Source organism: Enhydra lutris, unplaced genomic scaffold (genome assembly GCF_002288905.1).
Source record: "Enhydra lutris kenyoni isolate GAN:26980312 unplaced genomic scaffold, ASM228890v2 scaffoldscaffold56, whole genome shotgun sequence".
NCBI lineage: Eukaryota > Metazoa > Chordata > Mammalia > Carnivora > Mustelidae > Enhydra > Enhydra lutris.
The window spans coordinates 2,906,970-2,926,972 of NW_019154140.1; the positions used below are offsets into that span (position 1 = coordinate 2,906,970).

Consider the following 20,003-nt stretch of genomic DNA (forward strand, 5'->3'; position numbering starts at 1 on the left):
AGTACTCCTTGAAAGCTCTTCTCATTAAAACATCTATAATCTCCTTTATTCGAAACCCACGTAGCTATTTTTAGTACTCATCCTACATGATCTTTTTTTGAATAGCATGACATTTTGTTTCTCTTGACTACTTTTGCCTTGTCAAAATTATTTTCTGGATCACCACTGTTTTCTGAATCACTGTCATCCTTCATGGGTGCATTTCAATTTTCTTTCTTCTTGCATAAATAGCCAATATTAATTAAGCACCTACTATGTGCTAGGCACTGTAGATATTATAGTTAGCAAAAGTGGCACTTGTAGTGTTTGACATCAATCAAATGATCACTAATAATAGAAAATTAATAAAGAGTATATAGTGTTTAATGTACAGTATTAGTATAAACAAGAGTTCTCTGAGGAAGTGATATTTTAGCAGAGATCCAAAGAATGAGTAGGAAATAAGTGGGCACAATTTGAGGGTAACTACAGAAGGTAGGGAGAAAGCATTCTAGACAGAAGGGACTGCATTTTTAAGACCAGTATTGAGAGGGAACATGAAAGCATAGATAAATTTTTGGAAGTGAAATGAATACAGTATAACTGAAATTAAAGGAATGATTGATATAAAATAAAATTATAGAAGTCAGCCTGGAGCTAAACCTGTAGGATTTAATAGACTAATGTAAGGACTTTAGTTTTATTATAAATGTAATAATCAGATGTCACTGAAAAATTACAAGTAGAGATGTGGCATCGTGTTTAAGTTTGGAGAAGATCCCTTTGACTTGAGTGTAGAGAACAGTTTGTAGGAAGGGCTAGTTAGGAGGCTATTACAGAAGTTGTGGTGGTAGTAGTTCATTATCAAAAGAAGTGAACAGATTTGAGAGATTAAGATGGCAGGACTGGGTGCTGGGTGTCTCAGTCGGTTAAGCATCTACCTTCGGCTCAAGTCATGATCCCTGGATCCTGGGATAAAGCCCCAAGCAGGGAGCCTGCTTCTTCCTCTCCTTCTGCCCCTCCCCCCACTCATGTCCTCTCTCACTTGCTCAGCTCACTGTCTTTTGCTCTCACTCTCTCTCAAATAAATTTTTTAAAATCTTGAAAAAAAAAATAAGATGGGAGGATGTGCTGATATCTCGGCTGCAGAAGGATCAGAAAGAGGGACATGTCAGGAATGACTCCTGGATTTCTAGCTTCCTGAATTGCATTCTGGGATGATTGTGGCATGATTCACTTACATAGAAAGCACTGGAAGAGGACTAGGTTGACAGTTGAGAATGTGAAATCTCTTTTGTACATGTTGTGCTTAAGATTCTTTTAAGATATGGAAGTGGAGGGGCGCCTGGGTGGCTCAGTGGGTTAGGCCTCTGCCTTCAGCTTGAGTCATGATCTCAGAGTCCTGGGATCAAGCCCCACATCAGGCTCTCTGCTCAATGGGGGGCCTGCTTTCCCCTCTCTCTGCCTGCCTCCCTGCCTACTTGTGATCTCTCTCTCTGTCAAATAAATAAATAAAATTTATAGAAGTAGAAATGTTAGTGTCATATACAGATACGGAGCTGAAAAAGTCTGAGCTGAAGATATAAATTTGTGAATTACATATAGTTGATAACTGAAGACCTATTATATGATTGTAGTCTCTTAAGGAGAGATAGAGATTAGGAAAAGTCCCAAGATTTAGTTCTAAGGAAATTTCAGACTTAATGGCCAAGTAGAAGAGAATGATTTCAAAAAGGAATCTAAGAAAGTAGGCACAGAAAGGTCAGATGAGAACCTGGAGAGTGTGGTATCTGTGAAAATGAGGAAAGAGAGTATTTCCCAAAACAGACTAGTCAAAAAAATGTCAGTTGCTTTTTAGAGGTCAGGGTGAAGACTGAAAAATCACCATTTGGTTAGTGCTCTGAAGATTCGTATCTTTACAGAGCCCTACTTCCGCACAGAAACTGGTCAGAATTCAGGATGTATTTGAGGAGAGAGTGGGAGCTAGAGCACCGAAATGTGAGTGTAGACAAGTCTTTTATGATATTTAGATAGTGAAGGGTGATTGCTGGAAATAATGTGTCATTCAGGAAACTTTTTTTAAGATGGCAGAGACTAAAGCATGTTTTTATGCCTATGGGAAAAGGGAGATGATAAAATAGAAGAGAGAAGTAAAATAATTTATGGAGTGAGGTTCTTGAGAACATAGGAAGGAATCCAAGTAAAGGGATCAGCCATAGATGAGAGGACAGCACAGTCTCTCATCCCTTACATATTGGCGTATTTCCTCCTGTTCTCACCTCCTGTCTCTTCTGTCCCACAAAGTGTTCTTGCTGACATTATACTGACTTCACCTGCTATCTATGTGTGGGTGACATCAAATCTGTATCATCAGCCTCCGATCCTATATTTTAAGTATCTCCAGACCAAAAACACCTTGCCTCTGTGTCCCACAGAAGCCTCTAAGTTAACATATCAGAAATAAAATTCATTTTCTCTTCCAAACCAAAGTCTTCTTCCCATATTCCCTTCCTGGTCAAATGAAGTCACTATTCCTCCTGTCTCCCAAGCTAAGGACTTTCTCATTCCCTGCATCATACTCATTACAAAGTTCATTGAATGTCAGTTCCTTTTATTCTTCCACTGTTCTTTCTTTATCCAGACTCTCACTATCTCTCATTTGCTTTAAGACAAGCTTTCCTGGTCAGTCTTTACCTAGTCTGTTCCACTTCTCAACTATTCACTACTATACCACCAGATTATGTTTTTGAAAAATCAAGTCTAGGGGCACCTGGGTGCTCAGTGGGTTAAGCGTCTGCCTTCAGCTCAGGCCATGATCCCAGGGTTGTAGGATTGACCTCCAAGTCTCACTCAGTGGGCAGTCTTCCTTCTCTCTCTTCCTCTGCCCCTCCCCTGCTGGTGCGTGCTCTCTCTCTCACACTCTCTCAAATAAATAAATAAAAATCTTCAAAAAAAAAAATCAAGTCGAATAGCACCAATTCCTTACTATGAAAACTTCTGCTGGCATCCTGCTCTCACAGGATCAAGTTCATATTCTCTCCATGTTTCGTTGGCACCGGTTTCCTTCTTTCTTTCTTTTTTAAGGTTTTATTTCTTTATTTGACACAGAGAGAGTTCACAAGTAGTCAGAGAGGGAGGCAGAGAGAGAGGGGGAAGCAGGTTCTCTGCTGAGCGGAGAGCCCGATGCGGGACTCAATCCCAGGACCCTGAGATCATGACCTGAGCCAAAGGTAGAGGCTTAACCCACTGAGCCACCCAGGCACCCCTCATTGGCACCAGTTTCTTGAAATTGATCATATGTTTTTATGTTTTCATCACTCTGCACATGTTGCTTTATTTGCCTGAAATGGCTTTTTTCTCCTCATTTAACCCTCACCTTCTAACAATTCTTCAAGACTAAGCACACTGTTCACCCTCTCCTTAGAATTTTCTCCAGTTCTTACAGGCATGTGGTTGTTCCCTCAGCATTTTGTACCTAATATCACCATTATGGAGTACTTATTGGATTTTAAAAAATTACTTATGTACCTTTTTCATAGACAAGATTTGAAAATCCCTCCTCCATGCAAGACTGAGCTTAAATACTATTATACATAGTGATTCCTTGATAAAAATTTTATTAAATGCAACTATGCATGTATGAGCAAATGCTTGTAATGAATAAATGAAGACCTTTTAACCATGTTCTTTCCTCTTTGAAAGATTTCAGATAGTACCAAAATAAATAAATAAATAAATAAATAACACCTGAAACTAATATAACTGCGTGTTAGCTGTACTGGAATTAAAATTAAAAACTTAAAAAGAAGAATAAAGAAATGAATAATTGAGACACTTTGGTTGGAAAAATTTTTTTAAGTGAGTTGAGAAATATTGGGAAAGGAATAAGAATGGTGCTTTAGGAGACCAAGGGAAATTTTCCCTGTGATAAATTACTTTGAAATAATGAAAATATCTCCCACTGATGTGGACAGTTTTATTTCATTTTTATTCTCCTAAAATTTTTCCTCAAGAAACAAAAAGGGAAAGAAAAAGATCTTTTCTTTCTTTAATCTGAAACCTAGATTTATTTATATGAATTTCAGGTTTTTATGATATGTATTATAAAATGGTATAGTCTGTAACTATGTACATATGTTCTGTATGTATATAAATATGAACTGTTCGACTTGCTTGAAAAGAAAAATATTTTTTTCTTTTCAGTGCAAATATCTTACTAGATAAAGACTTCACAGCCAAAATATCTGACTTTGGGCTTGCACGGGCTTCTGAGAAGTTTTCCCAGACAGTCATGACTAGCAGAATTGTGGGAACAACAGCTTATATGGCACCTGAGGCTCTACGAGGAGAAATAACACCCAAATCTGACATCTATAGCTTTGGTGTGGTGAGTTTCACATATGTATTTAGTAAAAATAATCATTTTGGCTATAACTGTGAAATTGAAATAGAATATTTTGGAATACCTGTCTTGCTTAGCTTTCTTATATAAATGTGCATGTTGTTTATTTTAACCCTTAGTTAAATGATAAAGTTATAAAAGCTTTCCAAATCTGTGGAACTTTTTAAAATGGATTTCTGAAGTAACTACAAGAAATGACTTTTTTAGTACACTATCCTCATGAATTAGTATGAAGCTTACATAAAATTAGTGCATAAAACAGAGATGCCTGGGTGGCTCAGTTGCTTAAGCATCTGCCTTTGGCTCAGGTCATAATACGAGGGTCTCAGGATCGAGTCCCGCATCAGGCTCCCTGCTCACTGGGGAGCCTGTTTCTCTGTCTGCCATTCCCCCTGCTTGTGCACATGCTCTCTCTCTCTCTGACAAATAAATAAAAATCTTTAAAAAAAATTAGTGCAGGGGCGCCTCGGTGGCTCAGTGGGTTAAGCCGCTGCCTTCGGCTCAGGTCATGATCTCAGGGTCCTGGGATCGAGCCCCGCATCGGGCTCTCTGCTCAGCGGGGAGCCTGCTTCCCCCTCTCTCTCTGCTTCCCCCTCTCTCTCTGCCTGCCCCTCTGCCTACTTGTGATCTCTCTCTGTCAAATAAGTAAATAAAATCTTTAAAAAAAAAAAATTAGTGCATAAAACAAACCATGTCATACAGCATAACTTTTAATGTCATATTTTTTAAATGAAATATTTTTTAAAAGATTTATTTATTTATTTGACAGACAGAGATCACAAGTAGGCAGAGCGGCAGGCAGAGAGAGAGAGGAGGATGCAGGCTCTCCACTGAGCAGAGGGCCTGATGCGGGGCTCGATCCCAGGACCCTGGAATCATGACCCAAGCCGAAGGCAGAGGCTTTAACCCACTGAGCATCCAGGCATCCCTAAATGAAATATTTTTTAAAAGACATTCACTTTGACATTTTCTGATATACTGGTCTGTTCCGAATAACTTTTAAGATGGAGTGAGTGGGAGTGGTTGGAGAAATCAAGTTCTACTTCATCTTATTTTTGCGTATATGTTTCCTATATGGAAATTTAACTTCACAGCACTGTGAAGGTAAGGCACAGAATTGTAGGATATGCCTAAAATTTAGAAAATAATATATTCTAAAACCCAGAGAAAATTATTTTTGTGAAGAGTCCCCTATAAGACAGGAGAAAGAATGTCCAGAACACATATTGAATGGAGCTGATTATTTAATAAGTTGCTAATAGAAAAGTAATATATTTCATTTACTTTATATTTTATATAAATTATTTTATATTTTATTTATTTGAGAGAGAGAGAGAATGAATGGAAGGAAAGGGCAAAGGGAGAGAGAGAGGCTCTCAAGCAGACTCCCCACTGAGGAAGGAGCCCAGTGCGGGGCTCCATCCCAGGACACCGAGGTCATGATCAGAACTGAAACCAAGAGTTGAACACTTAATGGACTGAGCTACCCAGGTGTCCAGTCCTTCCTGCTTTAATGCCTAAAAGGCATAATGCAATGTATGGAAATGATTAATCAGATTTCATAATAAAGATCCATTTTCTTCAATTTATGTTAATTTAAAACAGAAACCAAAAAAAGATCCATGTTCTTTTCAAATGTTGTCTTGAGTGTTACAGTAATGGACTTTTTTTGTCTTCATAGGTTTTATTAGAAATAATAACTGGACTTCCAGCTGTAGATGAACACCGTGAACCTCAGTTATTGGTAACTAAAAGATTTATTATTTTTTCCAGCCCTTTTCTCTTTGCATTTATAATCTAATTTATATGGGTAAATTTGGCATCTAGCAATGTCTTTTTCTATTGGCAATCTTTTCATTGACAATTATAAAGTGGCATATGGAAAGAGCATCACATATTTCTAATCTCAGCTCTGCCACGAAGTATTTGTGAAGCTTGGAAAAGTCACATATATTCTATGTTCTGGGTAAAACCAGAATAGAACTATATGACTTTTTTAGGTCTTCTACAGTATATTTTTATTTTGTTTACTTTCAGGGTGATTACTAACAGCTTTTTCAGCTCAGAGAGGAAAAACAAAATGGCTTCCATTCAGATTTGTACCAGAATGGAATTGCTAGTAAAATTTTCTACCCATTTCCCTAATGGGATTTTATTTATAAAGTTATGATAGAAAAAATTTCCTGTGTATTTTATTAGGCACTCATTGGCAATGATATAAATAGACTAACTGAATGCTAAAACTATAAGAAAATTATGCCTTACTTTTTTTTTTCCTATATAGTAAATTTTAAGAACCTGGAGGGTCTTTTTATAAAAATAAAAAACTACAGAAATCTTTTATAATGTAAAGATTTCAGAAATATTTACTATCATGAATAAGTTTTTCTTAAAACTAGTATAATAACTATGCTGACTATATTCTAATTTATGTATTCTGATGAGGCAAACCAGTGAGACAAATTCAGATAATATATGTATAATAGATTATTCCCCTAGAATGGAGATTAGAAAGTCAAAGGGTGTGGTATTTTTGCTCAAGGGATTGGTGCCATTTTTCACTTTAAGAAAAGCAATAAGTATGATATCTATATATTATAATATTGTTACTGGTGTCCCTTTCTAAAAAATACATTATAAAACCTTCCATTGGGGCGCCTGGGTGGCTTAGTCAGTTAAGTATCTGCCTTTGGCTCAGGTCATGATTGCAGGTTTCTGGGATTGAGCCACACATTGGGCTCCCTTCTCAGAGGGGATCCTGCTTCTCCCACTCTCTCTGCCTACTGCTCCCCCTGCTCATGCTCTTTCTGTCTCACTCTCTGAAAGAAGGAAATAAATAATCTTAAAACAAAACAAAACAAAAAACATTCCATGGTTCCCTGGATATGCATTAATGCAATATTACTTGTTATATAACATTCCACATTGAAGTATATTTATAGAACATAATATTATTGTGAAAGTTATTATTTGCATAATATCTGGATTTTTTTATAGTAGTACATAGTGGTACTTTGTCCTCATCAAGAAATAAAATTATCTGTCCTACGCCTGGGTGGCTCAGTTGGTTAAGCGGCTGCCTTCGGCTCGGGTCATGATCCCAGTGTCCTGGGATCAAGTCCTGCATTGGGCTCCTTGCTCTGCAGGGAGTCTGCTTCTCCCTCTGCCACTCTGTCTGCCTATGCTCACTCTCTCTCTCTGACAAATAAATAAATAAAATCTTTAAAAAAAAATAAAATTATCTGTTCCATTGGGTGTTGGGCATCAAGACAGAAGCCTGGGCTGCAGATAGAGTTTTGGAGCCATTAGTGTCAAGCATAGATAAAGCTTTGGATGTAGATTGGATTATACAGAGAAAGTGTGTGCATTAAAAATACAGGAGGACAGAGGGAAAGAAAAAGAACTCTGTTTTTTCCTACCTTGTAATTTTTTATATTTTTAAGCAAATCCACCTGTCTAAAGGTCTAAATCCTTTTTCCTGAGACTTGTTCCACTTTTAAAATGTTATAAAAGCTTCAAACCTGTGGTTTGAGTAAGTATGAAATCCAGAAAAACACAGAATCCATCTCAGTCATAAGTTTTACACATGACCACATAATAGTGAAAAATCATAAAACCTCAGGCGTGACTATACTCTTTCACTTGTTCTTAACGTGTGAAAGCAGTATGACTATAAACTAAGAAGATGTTATCACAAGTATAACCAAAAGGGAGTGATCCTTCAAAGAAGCTTTGTATCACTAGATTCTGCCATCACTCAAATGTTTTCAAAATACATTTGGAAGAGTTTCTGGAGTTTATAATTGACCTCATATCAATAGTCTTTTTCATGATATTAGTTTCCAAGGGTTGCTGTAAAAAAAAATTAACACAAACTGGGACTTAAAGGGACTGACATGTATTCTTTCATAGTTCTGGAAGTAAGAAGTCTGAAATCAAGGTGTTGTCAAGGTCCATCCATATTCCCTCTAGAGGGTCTGGGGGAGACTCTTGCCTCTTCCGGCCTCTAGTGGCTGCTGGATTCCTTGACTTGAGGCCACTTCACTCCAATTTCTGCCTCTCTGGTCACATTATCTTTCCTGTGTCTGTTTTCTTCTCATTCTGTCTCTTAGATGCTAGTCATTGAATTTAGGGCCCATGTGGGTAATTTCAGATGACTTTATCTCAAAATGCTTAACTTAATTATATCTGCAATGATCTTTTCTCCAAGTAAAGTCATATTCATAGATTTTGGGGATTAGGACTTGGACATATTGATTTCGGGGCCACTGCTCAACCAACTACATCATCCTTATCCTCATCTTCATCCCACCACATAGTCCTTGCCTCTCTCCCTATATATTACTTTTTTTATCATGGCCCTGTCCCCTTTTTCCTTCTGTCTTTTTCACTTCGATTCAATAATTTGAGTACCTATAGAGAAGTTTGCCTATGCAGGGAGGAGGAGTCTGGGTCCAGAAATTGGAATTGCTTTATCAGGAGCACATCAGGAAGCAAATCACCCTAAAAACAAAAAATAAAAAATTTTAAAAGGGGAGCAAATCACCCTGAGCCCCTAGTAAATGTTGCTATTGGGAATATGAGAGCCCTTAGCTCAGCAACATAAATACAAAAATTAGAAGGCAGATGGCTGATAGTATCTAAAAGGTGTGTGTGTATGTATCTATGTATGAATATATGTATAAATAAACAAGTAAATAGGGTTTCTCCTGTATGTCTTTAACTCTTAGTAAGTTTATAAAAATAGGTAGTAAAATGAGTACATGTTATTGGGAAGTAGATTAAATAATTCCATTTACATTCTGATTTCTTTGACTTTTATTTGAAACTCCTGATGAAGTTTTATCATTTGTTTTGGGATGCCTGGGTGGCTCAGTTGGTTAAGTCAGGTCAGGTCTTGATCCCGGGGTCCTGGAATCGAGTCCTGTGTCAGGCTCCTCACTCAGCGGGGAGCCTGCTTCTCCCTCTGCCTCGGCCTGCTGTTCCCTCTGCTTGTTCTCTGTCTCTCTCTCTCTCTTTCTGAAAAATAAATAAAATAAAATCTTTTTAAAAAATTGTGTTTTAAAGCTAGATATTAAAGAAGAAATTGAAGATGAAGAAAAGACAATTGAAGACTATGTTGATACAAAGATGAATGACACTGATCCCGCTTCCATTGAAGCTATGTACTATGTTGCTAGTCAATGCTTGCATGAAAAGAAAAACAAGAGACCAGACATTAAGAAGGTACTATTTTATATTTATTTAAAAAGTGAAGGAGGTAGGGTTCATCTTTTTTTTCTAAGTTTCCATTGCAAACCAATTATTTAATACAGTTTTTTTTTTTTCTGTCTTTCTTTTTGAAAGGTTCAACAGCTGCTGCAAGACATGACAGCTTCTTAAAATTTTACTGGAATAGACTCTTGGGTTTTGGGGGGGCTTTTTGTCTACACTTGTCTAAACCATTTTTTAAACTAAAATTTTGTTTTTGTAAACATTCTTTTTTACCTTTAACCAGGCAACATGGAGCAGTTTAGTGGCTATTAAAGCTTGTATAGGACCCCCAACAAATATACAAGCAAAAGTAGAGCCACGATATCAACCCTAAGCTGACACTTTTTAGTGTCACCCTCAGTTCTTGAGTAATCCCCCAGACCTCTCCTTGGAACCTCACCAAACATGGTTTGAAAAATACAGAATTAGCAACAAGGAGGACTGGACCATAGCGTGAAAAGACCCTAGGCCAAAGCCCAGGTCTGCTGCTAATTTGCTGGAGTGCTTTGGGCAATCCCTTCATAGCTTTGAGCCTTGGTTTTTTTTTTTCTCACTGGTATCATTAGGCTAATATCTATTGTGCTTCCCTGACAGGTAGTCATGAAAATCAAATGAGGCAGCATATGTGCATGCACTTTGTAACATGTAAAATGATATAAAATTTAAGGTTTATATACAATCCAATTATAGTCATTTGTTTATAAGATCATGTTCGGAGTGCGCTATTTTAAGTAATCATTCACCACTAACCAAACATGCCCTGATGTTACTTCCATGACGATATGGTCAACATTAGATTATGTTACCTGGCAAAAATGAAGGAATTTTGCAGATGTTGTTAAGGTACCTAATCTACTGACTGAGTATCAACATAGAGACTCTGCTGGGTGGGGCTGATCTAATAAGGTGAGTTCTTATAAGAAGCCTGAGAGATTATCCTATGGGCCTTGAAGAAGTAAGCTACCATTTGTAAGAAGGCCATACTTGCTAAGACCTCAGGATGGCCTTCTAGGCTAAGAGCTACCTTCCAGCTGTTAGCCAGCAATAAAAAAACTAAGACTTGGGTTGTATAACCACAAGAAACTGAATTCTTCTAGAAAAAAATAACTGTTTTTCTTCCCATATTTCTGACCCACTGGCTTGCTTGCTAGCCAACTAAAAATTTTAAATTTTTCTCAATATGTTCTATAAGAATCTATGAGAAGCAGGTAAAAGGAACAATTAAGTGTTTTGCCTTACTTTTCTGATATATAATTAAGAGAAATATAAGACACATTCTAAAGTATTATTACCATATCCACTTTCTGGCCCTGTAACTGTATAAAATGGCCATACATCTCAGGGATCTGTAGTCCTTTTTATTCACTTTTAAAACACAGCATACCTCAGAGATAATAGACAGTTCAATTCCAGACCACCACAATAAAATGAGTATCACAATGAAGTGAGCCACATAAATTTTTTGGTTTGTCAATGCATATAAAACTTATGTTTGGGGCGCCTGGGTGGCTCAGTGGGTTAAGCCACTGTCTTCGGCTCAGGTCATGATCTCAGAGTCCTGGGATCGAGCCCCGCATCGGGCTTTCTGCTCGGCAGGGAGCCTGCTTCCTCCTCTCTCTCTGCCTGCCTCTCTCCCTACTTGTGATCTCTCTGTCAAATAAATAAATAAAATCTTTAAAAAAAAAAAAAAAAAAAAAACTTATGTTTACCCTACACTGTAGTCTATTAATTATGCCATAGCATATGTTTAAAAAAGTAATGTACATACCTTAATTTAAAAATACTTTGCTACTAGAAAATGCTATCATCTGAGCTCACAGGGAGCTTTTTGCTGGTGAAGGGTCTTGCCTCCACATTGATGGCTGCTGACTGATCAGGGCAGTGGTTGCTGAAGACTTGGGTGGCTGTGGCAACTTCTTAAATGAAGTTTGTCCCATCAAGTGACTCTTTCTTTCATAATTTCCATGTAGCATGCAATGCTGCTTGATAGCATTTTAGCTACAGTAGAACTTTTTTCAAAATTTGAGTCAATCTTCTCATACCCTGCCACTCCTTTATCAACTAAGTTGATGCAATATTCTAAATGTTATGATATCATTTCAACAATCTTCATAGCATCTTCACCAAGAGTAGATTCCTTCTCAAGAAACTACTTTCTCTGCTCATCCCTATGAAGCAACTCCTCGTTCGTTAAAGTTTTATCATGAGATTGCAGAAATTTAGTCACGACTTAAGACTCTACTTCTAATTTTAGTTTTCTTGCTCTTTTCCACCACATCTGTAGTTACTTCCTCCACTGAAGTTTTAAAACCCCCAAAATCATCTATGAGTGTTGGAATCAACTTTCTTCATATCAGCAATAAGACTGTTTCCCTTTCTTATCATTCATGTGTTCACTATAGTAGAACTTTAAATTTCCTTCAAAAAATTATTCTTGGGGTGCCTGAGTGGCTCAGTGGGTTAAACCTCTACCTTTGTCTCACGTCATGATCTCAGGGTCCTGGGATTGAGCCCCACATTGGGCTCTCTGCTCAGGGGGAGCCTGCTTCCCCCTCTCTCTCTACCTGCCTCTTTGCCTACTTGTGATCTCTCTCTCTGTCAAATAAATATATAAAATATTTTTAAAAAATTATTCTTTGCATTCACAACTTAGCTAACTGTTTGGTGCAAGAGTCCTAGTTTTTGGTCTATATCAGCTTTTGACATGTCTTCCTCACTATACTTAATCATTTCTGTCCTTTGATTTAAAGTGAAAGATGTGACACTTCCTTTCACCTGAACACTTAGAGGCCATTGTAGGGTTATTAATTTGTCTAATTTCAGTATCGTTGTGTCTCAGGGATTAGGGAGGCCCAAGGAGAAGGAGAGCGATAGGGGAACAGTAGGTCAGTAGAACAGTGAGAGCATACACAACATTTACCAATAAGTTCACCATCTTATATGGGCACTGTACTTGGTGCCCCAAAACAATAACAATTGTAACAGCAAAGGTCACTGACCACAGATCACCATAACAAATATACTAATAACAGTTTGAAATATTGTAAGAATTACCAAAATGTGGCACAGGGACACAAAGTGAAGAAATTATTTTGGAAAAATGGTGCTGATAGACTTGCTTAACCCAGGGTTACCATAATAAATCTTCAGTTTATAAAAGCTGCAGGATCTGCAAAGTGAAGTAAAATGATTTATGCCTATAAGTATGTATTTTATTTTTTTCCACTTTACTGTGGTATAATTGACAAAATTATATATAATTCAGGCGTTCAATGTGATGTTTTGATATATATGTATATATACATTGTGAAATGATTGCCACAAGCTAATTAACACTGTCATCACTTCATGTAGTTACCTTTTTTGACTTTTTTGGTGTGGTGAGCACATTTAAGATCTACTTTCTTAACAAATTTCAGTATACAATATAGTATTATTAACTATAGTCATCAACATACACATGAGATCCCCAGAAGTTATCATTTCATAACTAAAAGTTTTTATTTTTGACCAACCTCTGCCCCTACTTCTTTAAAGTCTGTACTATGCCACTTGTAAGAATGGACACAGATAGAAATGGCTTTTTAATCATTCAAATTCTAATGTCTAGAAATGATCGATATGGAGACAATAACAATGAATCTCCAAAATTAATGCTAAGATTTCATTCCTTTAATGAAATTAGGAAAAAATTATCTCATGAAATACTCTGAACTAAAACAATAATTAACAAATAAAATTTAAAAAACAAAATTAATTCAACAAATATTCATTGATTGTTTTCAATTGTCCAGATACTTATAAAAGCAATGAACATATAATAATGAATAATACAAAGTCCTTGTTTTTTAGGAGTTTGTTCTCAGGAGAAAGTCTCTGTTAGATGGAGATGAGACACTGAGATGATAATTTACAAGTAAATAAAACAAGATCAGGTAGTGAGAAGTATAAAGGAAACATTAAAACTATGTATTATAATAGATTTCCTTGGCTAAAAAGCTTTAACAACATCCAAGCTCAAACAAACAAAACCTACCAGTGTATAGTCTCAGAAATGATAAGCCTGTATTGTAACTCAGAAAAGAGAAAATAAAAAATCTAAACTGAATCAAGTGTTGTATGTTTGTGTTATCAGAGGCCCTTAGGTTAGCAATGATCCAAGAATAAGACTTTGTCACAAAATCTCTACTACTATCCTAGGGCAAGGAGTATTGTCTTTCAGATTATGTCAGGTATTTTCCTCTACTAGGCTGTTTATGCATCAGGGTAATTTGTTGAAGATAGTTATTGAGGTTATCTAACTATATGTCTGCTTGCATTAACTCCATACTTACCTAGCAGCCTTTCCTTTTAATTTTGATTTCTTGCCTGGATTTGCCTTTTGGAAGATAATGCACAATGACAAAGACTATTACAATCCACATACAGTTTCTGTTGCAGAATGTGTTTTATGATTAGTAAAATCACATTCTAGTTTATACCTAAGTCTTTTGAAAGTTTAGGTAGCGTGAATTAAATCATTATTGATCATCTCAGGCTGACCTGCAATTCTAAAATTTAAACCTAAGACTTTGAGTGATCCTTTCTCCTACTATAGCCATTCTAATAAGCAGATAGTGTCTAAACCTCCTTTTAGAATTATAAAGTAGCAACAATCCAGCAATTACACTACTAGGTACCCAAAGAGTACAAAAATACTAATTCAAAGGAATACATGCTCCCCAATGTTTATAGCAGCATCACCTATAATAGACAAATTATGGCAACAGCCCAAATGTCCATCAACTGATGAACGGATAAAGAAGAGGTGATATATATACAATGGAATATTACTCAGCCATCATAAAGAATGAAATCTTGCCATTTACAACAATGTGGATAGAACCAGAGTATATTCACTAAGCAAAATAAGTCAGAAAAACAAATACCATATGGATTTCACTCATATGTGGAATTTAAGAAACAAACATAGGAAAAAAAGAGAAAGAAGCAAACTAAGAAACAGACTCTTAAATGTAGAGTCTGTTAGGAAAGTGGATGGGGGGATGGCTTAAATAGGTGGTGGGGATTAAGGAGTGTACTTGTTTTCTTGAGAACCAAGTGTTATATAAGTATGTTATTTAAGTGATGAATCATGCTTGTACACCCAAAACTAATATTACACTATGCTAACTAACTGGAATTTAATTTAAAAATTTTTTTTAAATGTAACTAACATTATGGTAGTAATTATTTTGCAATATACAAGTATATTAAATCACTACATTGTACACCTTAAAATTATACAATATTAAATGCCAATTATTTCTCAATAAAGCTGGAAAGGAAAGAATTTAAAAGTTAAGCAAAGACTGGATATGTAGTTCCTCCTTCCCTTTGTAAAATGTCTAAATAATGACAGAACTTTTGTTATAAAGTGAGGTATATCCCCATCAGATATTTTAGAAGAAAATTAACACTCTTCTTTATAGTGACAACACAGTTTGACTATTACTAGTGAGTGGCCTTAAAAATATGTTGAAATGGGGCACCCGGGTGGCTCAGTGGGTTAAAGCCTCTGCCTTTGGCTCAGGTCACGATCCCAGGGTCCTGGGATCGAGCCCCGCATCGGGCTCTCTGTTCAGCAGGGCGCCTGCTTCCTCCTATGTCTGCCTGCCTCTCTGCCAACTTGTGATCTCTGTCTGTCAAATAAATAAAATCTTTTTTAAAAAATTATTTTAAAAATATGTTGAAAAAAAATATGTTGAAATGTTGACCAATACCTTAAAAAAAAAGTTAATATCATTTCCATTAATGCCATTCTTTAGTCAAATACTTTTAAATGAATTCATAAGTTAGTAGAGGAAACATGAAATAGCTTATTCTGTTAACCATACTAGGAAAACCTGCCATACCAAGATTTTATTTATTTATTTATTTATTTATTTATTTATTGCCAGTAAAGGTAAATGATAACATCTGCTGTTAAACATTCAGGGCTAGAAAATGACAAATGAGCTCCAAAAATGTGCCTCCCCATAAAAACAGTGAAAAAGATGGCAAAAATTGTCACAATTGACTTTTTTTCAGAACTAGGAAACAGCAACCCAAGGAGAATTTACTCAAAAGAAAGGGCTGAATCTCAGTAGGAATGACAAGTTTTGTGGCATTTTAACTTGTCCTATTATAATCCCTTATGTCCCAGCCCAGTGGCAGCCTTGAAAAAAAAGCAGCCCCGCTTTCTGGTACCAGAGGAAGCAGAACAGAGCTGGAGCTCTTTCAAAGCCTCATTCTGAAAGAATTGTAATTGTTTGACCTCTCTTGTGGTTTCTCGGTTAGATGACATCCTAAGTCTTATCTTTATTTCACCTGACTAAAGCTCACCTAGTGCTAAAGGATTCTCTGTGGAATCGTTTGTCAAAAATGTTTACTGGCAAATGTTTTAATGACAGCTGCCTGAGCTGATGAATAACAGGATGTTTCAGTAGGCTAACTAAAAAGCTTAAAAGGAAAAGCTGATGAATAAGATGTTCGTTATGGCTTTAAAAATCGCTAATATATTCCTGGGAACCTAGAAAACCATGCGCATGTGCAAGGTCACGCCCGTGCTGAAAACAAAAAGACCTGAGAAATCCCTAAGCTCTCACGTCTGGCTGACCTTGTGGCTTTGTGCAAGCAAGAAGAGAGGATTAAAACAGGGTCTAAACTGCCTGTTTTAGTGTGGAAGGTGCATCTTCACATGGATTCAGAGCCCTGGCCAATACTCTTCTACTGAGAGATTTATTGACTCCAGATGTTTAGGGAAATCTCTGTCTATTAAGTAGTGATGACTAAACTGAGGAGAGACTTCAGTGACCACACATCCAAAGAATAGAGACTTTACAGAATTCATTTATTAAAGTCATTAATCAATAAAAACAATTAGCAACAATAAGTCTTGGGGAGGGGACAGAGTGATTTCCAGAGTTGCAACATTATATTATTTAAAATGAATGGTTTTCAACAAAAACATACCAGACATGCAGAGAAAAAGCAAATTTTGGCCTATACCCAGGAGAAAAAAAGTAGAAACTACCTGAGGAAGCCCAGATGTTGGAAGTACTAGAGAAAGATTTTTATCAGCTATTTTAAATATGTTCAAAGAACTAAAGGAAATCATGTCTAAAGAATTAAAGAAAAGTATAAGAATGTCTTACCAAGTAGAGAATATCAATAAAAAATTTAAAGTGTAAGAAGGGACCAAATAAAAATCCCAATGTTGAAAAGTACAATAACTGAAATGAAAATTCACTAGAAGGACTTACCAGCATACTTGAGCAGCACCCCCTCCCCCAAAAATAAATAAACATGAAGATAAATCAATTAAGGGACAGAAAGAAAAGAGAATGAAGAGACATGAGCAGATCTTTAGAGACCTATGGGACATTGTTAAGTTTACCAAGATACATGTAATGGGAGTCCTAAAAGGAGAGGTGAGAAAATGCTAGAAAGAATATTGGAAGAAAAAATGGAAAAAAATTTTCCAAATTTGATGAAAAATATTAATCCAGACATCCAAGAAATTAACAACTACAAGTAGGATAAACTCAAAGAGATTCACACCTTGACACATCATAATCAAGAGCAGGGAATCTTAAAAGCATATTAAAAAAAAAAAGAAGTGACTCAGCAGGCATAAAGGATCCTCAATAACATTACTAGATACATATTTACTATGGGTTAGGAAACCAGCTAATAAAACTTGTTAGAAAGGAATATAAAATAAAATTAAGGACTTTTTGTGCATGGATTTGATGTTAACAGTTTTGGTTACTTGGGTTTTTAAAAAATTTTTATTGTTTTTAATTTTATTTTTTCTTTTACCTGTGGATCCTCTTTACCCATTTTTTCCACCACCTGTCCCATTTCTGGAAACCATTTTCTGTTCTCTGTATCTCTGAACTTGCTGAGATATTTTTGTTTATTTTTTTAGAATCCCACATGAACGATTATATAGTATTTTACTTACTTTCTTTTTTTTTTTCAAGATTTTATTTATTTATTTGATCCAGAGAAACAGAGTGAGATTATAAGCAGGGGGAGCAGTAGGGGGAGGGAGAAGCAGACTTTCCACTGATCAAGGAGTCCAATTCAGAACTCTATCCCAGGACCCTGAGGTCATGACCTGAGCCAAAGGCAATGGCTTAACTGACTGAGCCACCCAGGCACCTGTATTTGACTTTCTTTATCCGACTTATTTCACTTAGCATAATGGCCTCAAGTTCCACCTATGTTGTTGCAAATAGCAGGATTTCATTATTTTTTATGGCTGAATAATATTCCACTGTCTATACATGTCACAACTTATTTATCTATTCATCCCTTGATGATCACTTAAGTTGTTTCCATATTTTGACTATTATAAATAATGCCACAGTGATCATGGAGATGCGTTTTTGGTTTTTTGTTGTTGTTCTTTTTTTTTTTAAGTTGGTATTTTTGTTTTCTTCAGATAAATACCCAGAAATGGAATTGCTGGATTATATTGTAGTTCTATTTTTAATTTTTTGAGGTATCTCCATGCTGTTTTCCCTAGTTCCACCAATTTACTTTGTCACCAACAGTGCATGAGGGTTCCTTTTTCTCCACCAACACTTATTCTATCTTGTTTTTTTGATTCTTGCCATTCTTACTAGTTGAGGTGACATTTCATTGTGGTTTTCATTTGCATTTCTCTGATGATTAATGATGCTCAGCATTTTTCATGTACCTGTTGGCCATCTGTATGTCCTTTGGCCAGATTTTTATTCGTATCTTCTACCCATTTTTAAAAATTTTAGTTCCAGTGTAGTGAATATGCAGTGTTAGATTTCTCATGTGTACAATATAGTGGTCCAAAACTTCCATATATGACTCAGTGCTCAACAAGATAAACGTCCTCTTGGGAGCCTGGGTGGCTCAGTTGTTTAAGCAACTGCCTTCGGCTTATCATCATGATCCTGGAGTCCAGGGATGAAGTCCCTCATCAGGCTCCCTTGGTAGGGAGTCTGCTTGGTAGGGAGTCTGCTTCTCCCTCTGACCCTCCCCCATCTTGTGCTCTCTCTCTTTCTCTCTCTCTCTTATTCTCTCTCTAATAAATAATTAAAATCCTTAAAAAAAAAAGATAAGTGCCCTCTTAATCCCTTTCACCTTGTGCATTCACCCCTTCCACCCCTCTGGTAACCATATGTTTGTTCTCTTTAGTTAAGAATCTATTTTTTGGTTTGTCTCTTTTTTCCCCTTTGTTCACTGTTTTGTTTTTTAAATTTCACATATGAATGAAATCATATAGTATTTGTTTTTCTCTAACTGGTTTATTTGGCTTAGCATTCTACTTTCTAGATCCATGTTGTAGGTGACAAGATTTCATTTTTTATGGCTGAATAATATTCCAGGGTGTGTGTGTGCATGTGCCTGTGTCTATGTGAAATTATCTTTATCCACTCATGTCTATTCATATCTTCTGAACATTTTTAAATTGTTTTTGTTGTTGTTTTTTTGTTTTTTGTTTTTGTTATTGATTTGTATGAGTTCTTTATACATTTTGGATATTAACCCCCTATCAGAAATGATTTTCAACTACTTTCTCCCAGTTAATAGGTTCCTTTTTCATTTTGTTGATGATTTCCTTTGCTGTACAAAAGCTTTTTCATATGATGTAGTTCTAATAGTTTGGTTTTGCTTTTGTTGCCTTTTTTTTTTAATGTCAGATTCAAAATATCATCACCAATACCTATGTCAATGAACTTAATACCTATGTTTTCTTCTAGGAATTCTATAGTTTAAGGTCTTAATTTCAGGTCTTTGTTTTGAGTTAATTTTTGTATGTGGTGTAAAGTAGTTGAGTTCAGTTTTATTCTTTTGCATGTGACTGTCCAGTTTCCTCAACATCACTTACTGAAGAGACTTTCTTTTTCCCATTGTACATTCTGCTCTTATGTCATAAATTAATTGACCATATGTACATGGGTTTATTTCTGAGCATCTATTCTGTTCTAGTGATCTGTATGTCTGCTTTTGTGCCAATATCATACTATTTTGATTACTGTAACTTTGTAAAGTAGTTTGAAATCTGGGAGCATGATTCCTCCAGCTTTGTTCTATACTCAAGATTGCTTTGGCAATGTGGGTTTTTGTCTTTCCATACAAGTTTTAAGATTATTTGTTCTATTTCCTTCAAAAAATGTCATCATTATTTTGGGGCACCCAGGAGGCTCAGTGGGTTAAAGCCTCTGCCTTCGGCTCAGTTCATGATCTCAGGATCCTGGGATTGAGCCCCGCATTGGACTCTCTGCTCAGCAGGGAGCCTCCTTCCTCCCTCCCTCTCTACCTGCCTCTCTGCCTACTTGTGATCTCTCTCTCTGTCAAATAA

General features: G+C 36.2%; 1 protein-coding gene across 2 annotated transcripts in view; it reads left to right on the top strand.

The window, feature by feature from the left end:
- Positions 1-11,166, top strand: part of LOC111157836 (interleukin 1 receptor associated kinase 4) — a 29,246-nt gene extending 18,080 nt beyond the window's left edge. Inside the window, exons 9-12 of one of the 2 annotated variants that reach the window (XM_022519514.1) lie at positions 4,183-4,366; positions 6,063-6,125; positions 9,449-9,607; positions 9,728-11,166. In XM_022519514.1, coding sequence (XP_022375222.1) covers positions 4,183-4,366; positions 6,063-6,125; positions 9,449-9,607; positions 9,728-9,763 — 442 coding nt within the window. In that variant the 3' untranslated portion in view covers positions 9,764-11,166. The remainder of the gene's footprint in view (positions 1-4,182; positions 4,367-6,062; positions 6,126-9,448; positions 9,608-9,727) is intronic. The other variant, XM_022519513.1, reaches the window with a different exon arrangement.
- The last annotated feature ends 8,837 nt before the right edge of the window (positions 11,167-20,003 follow it).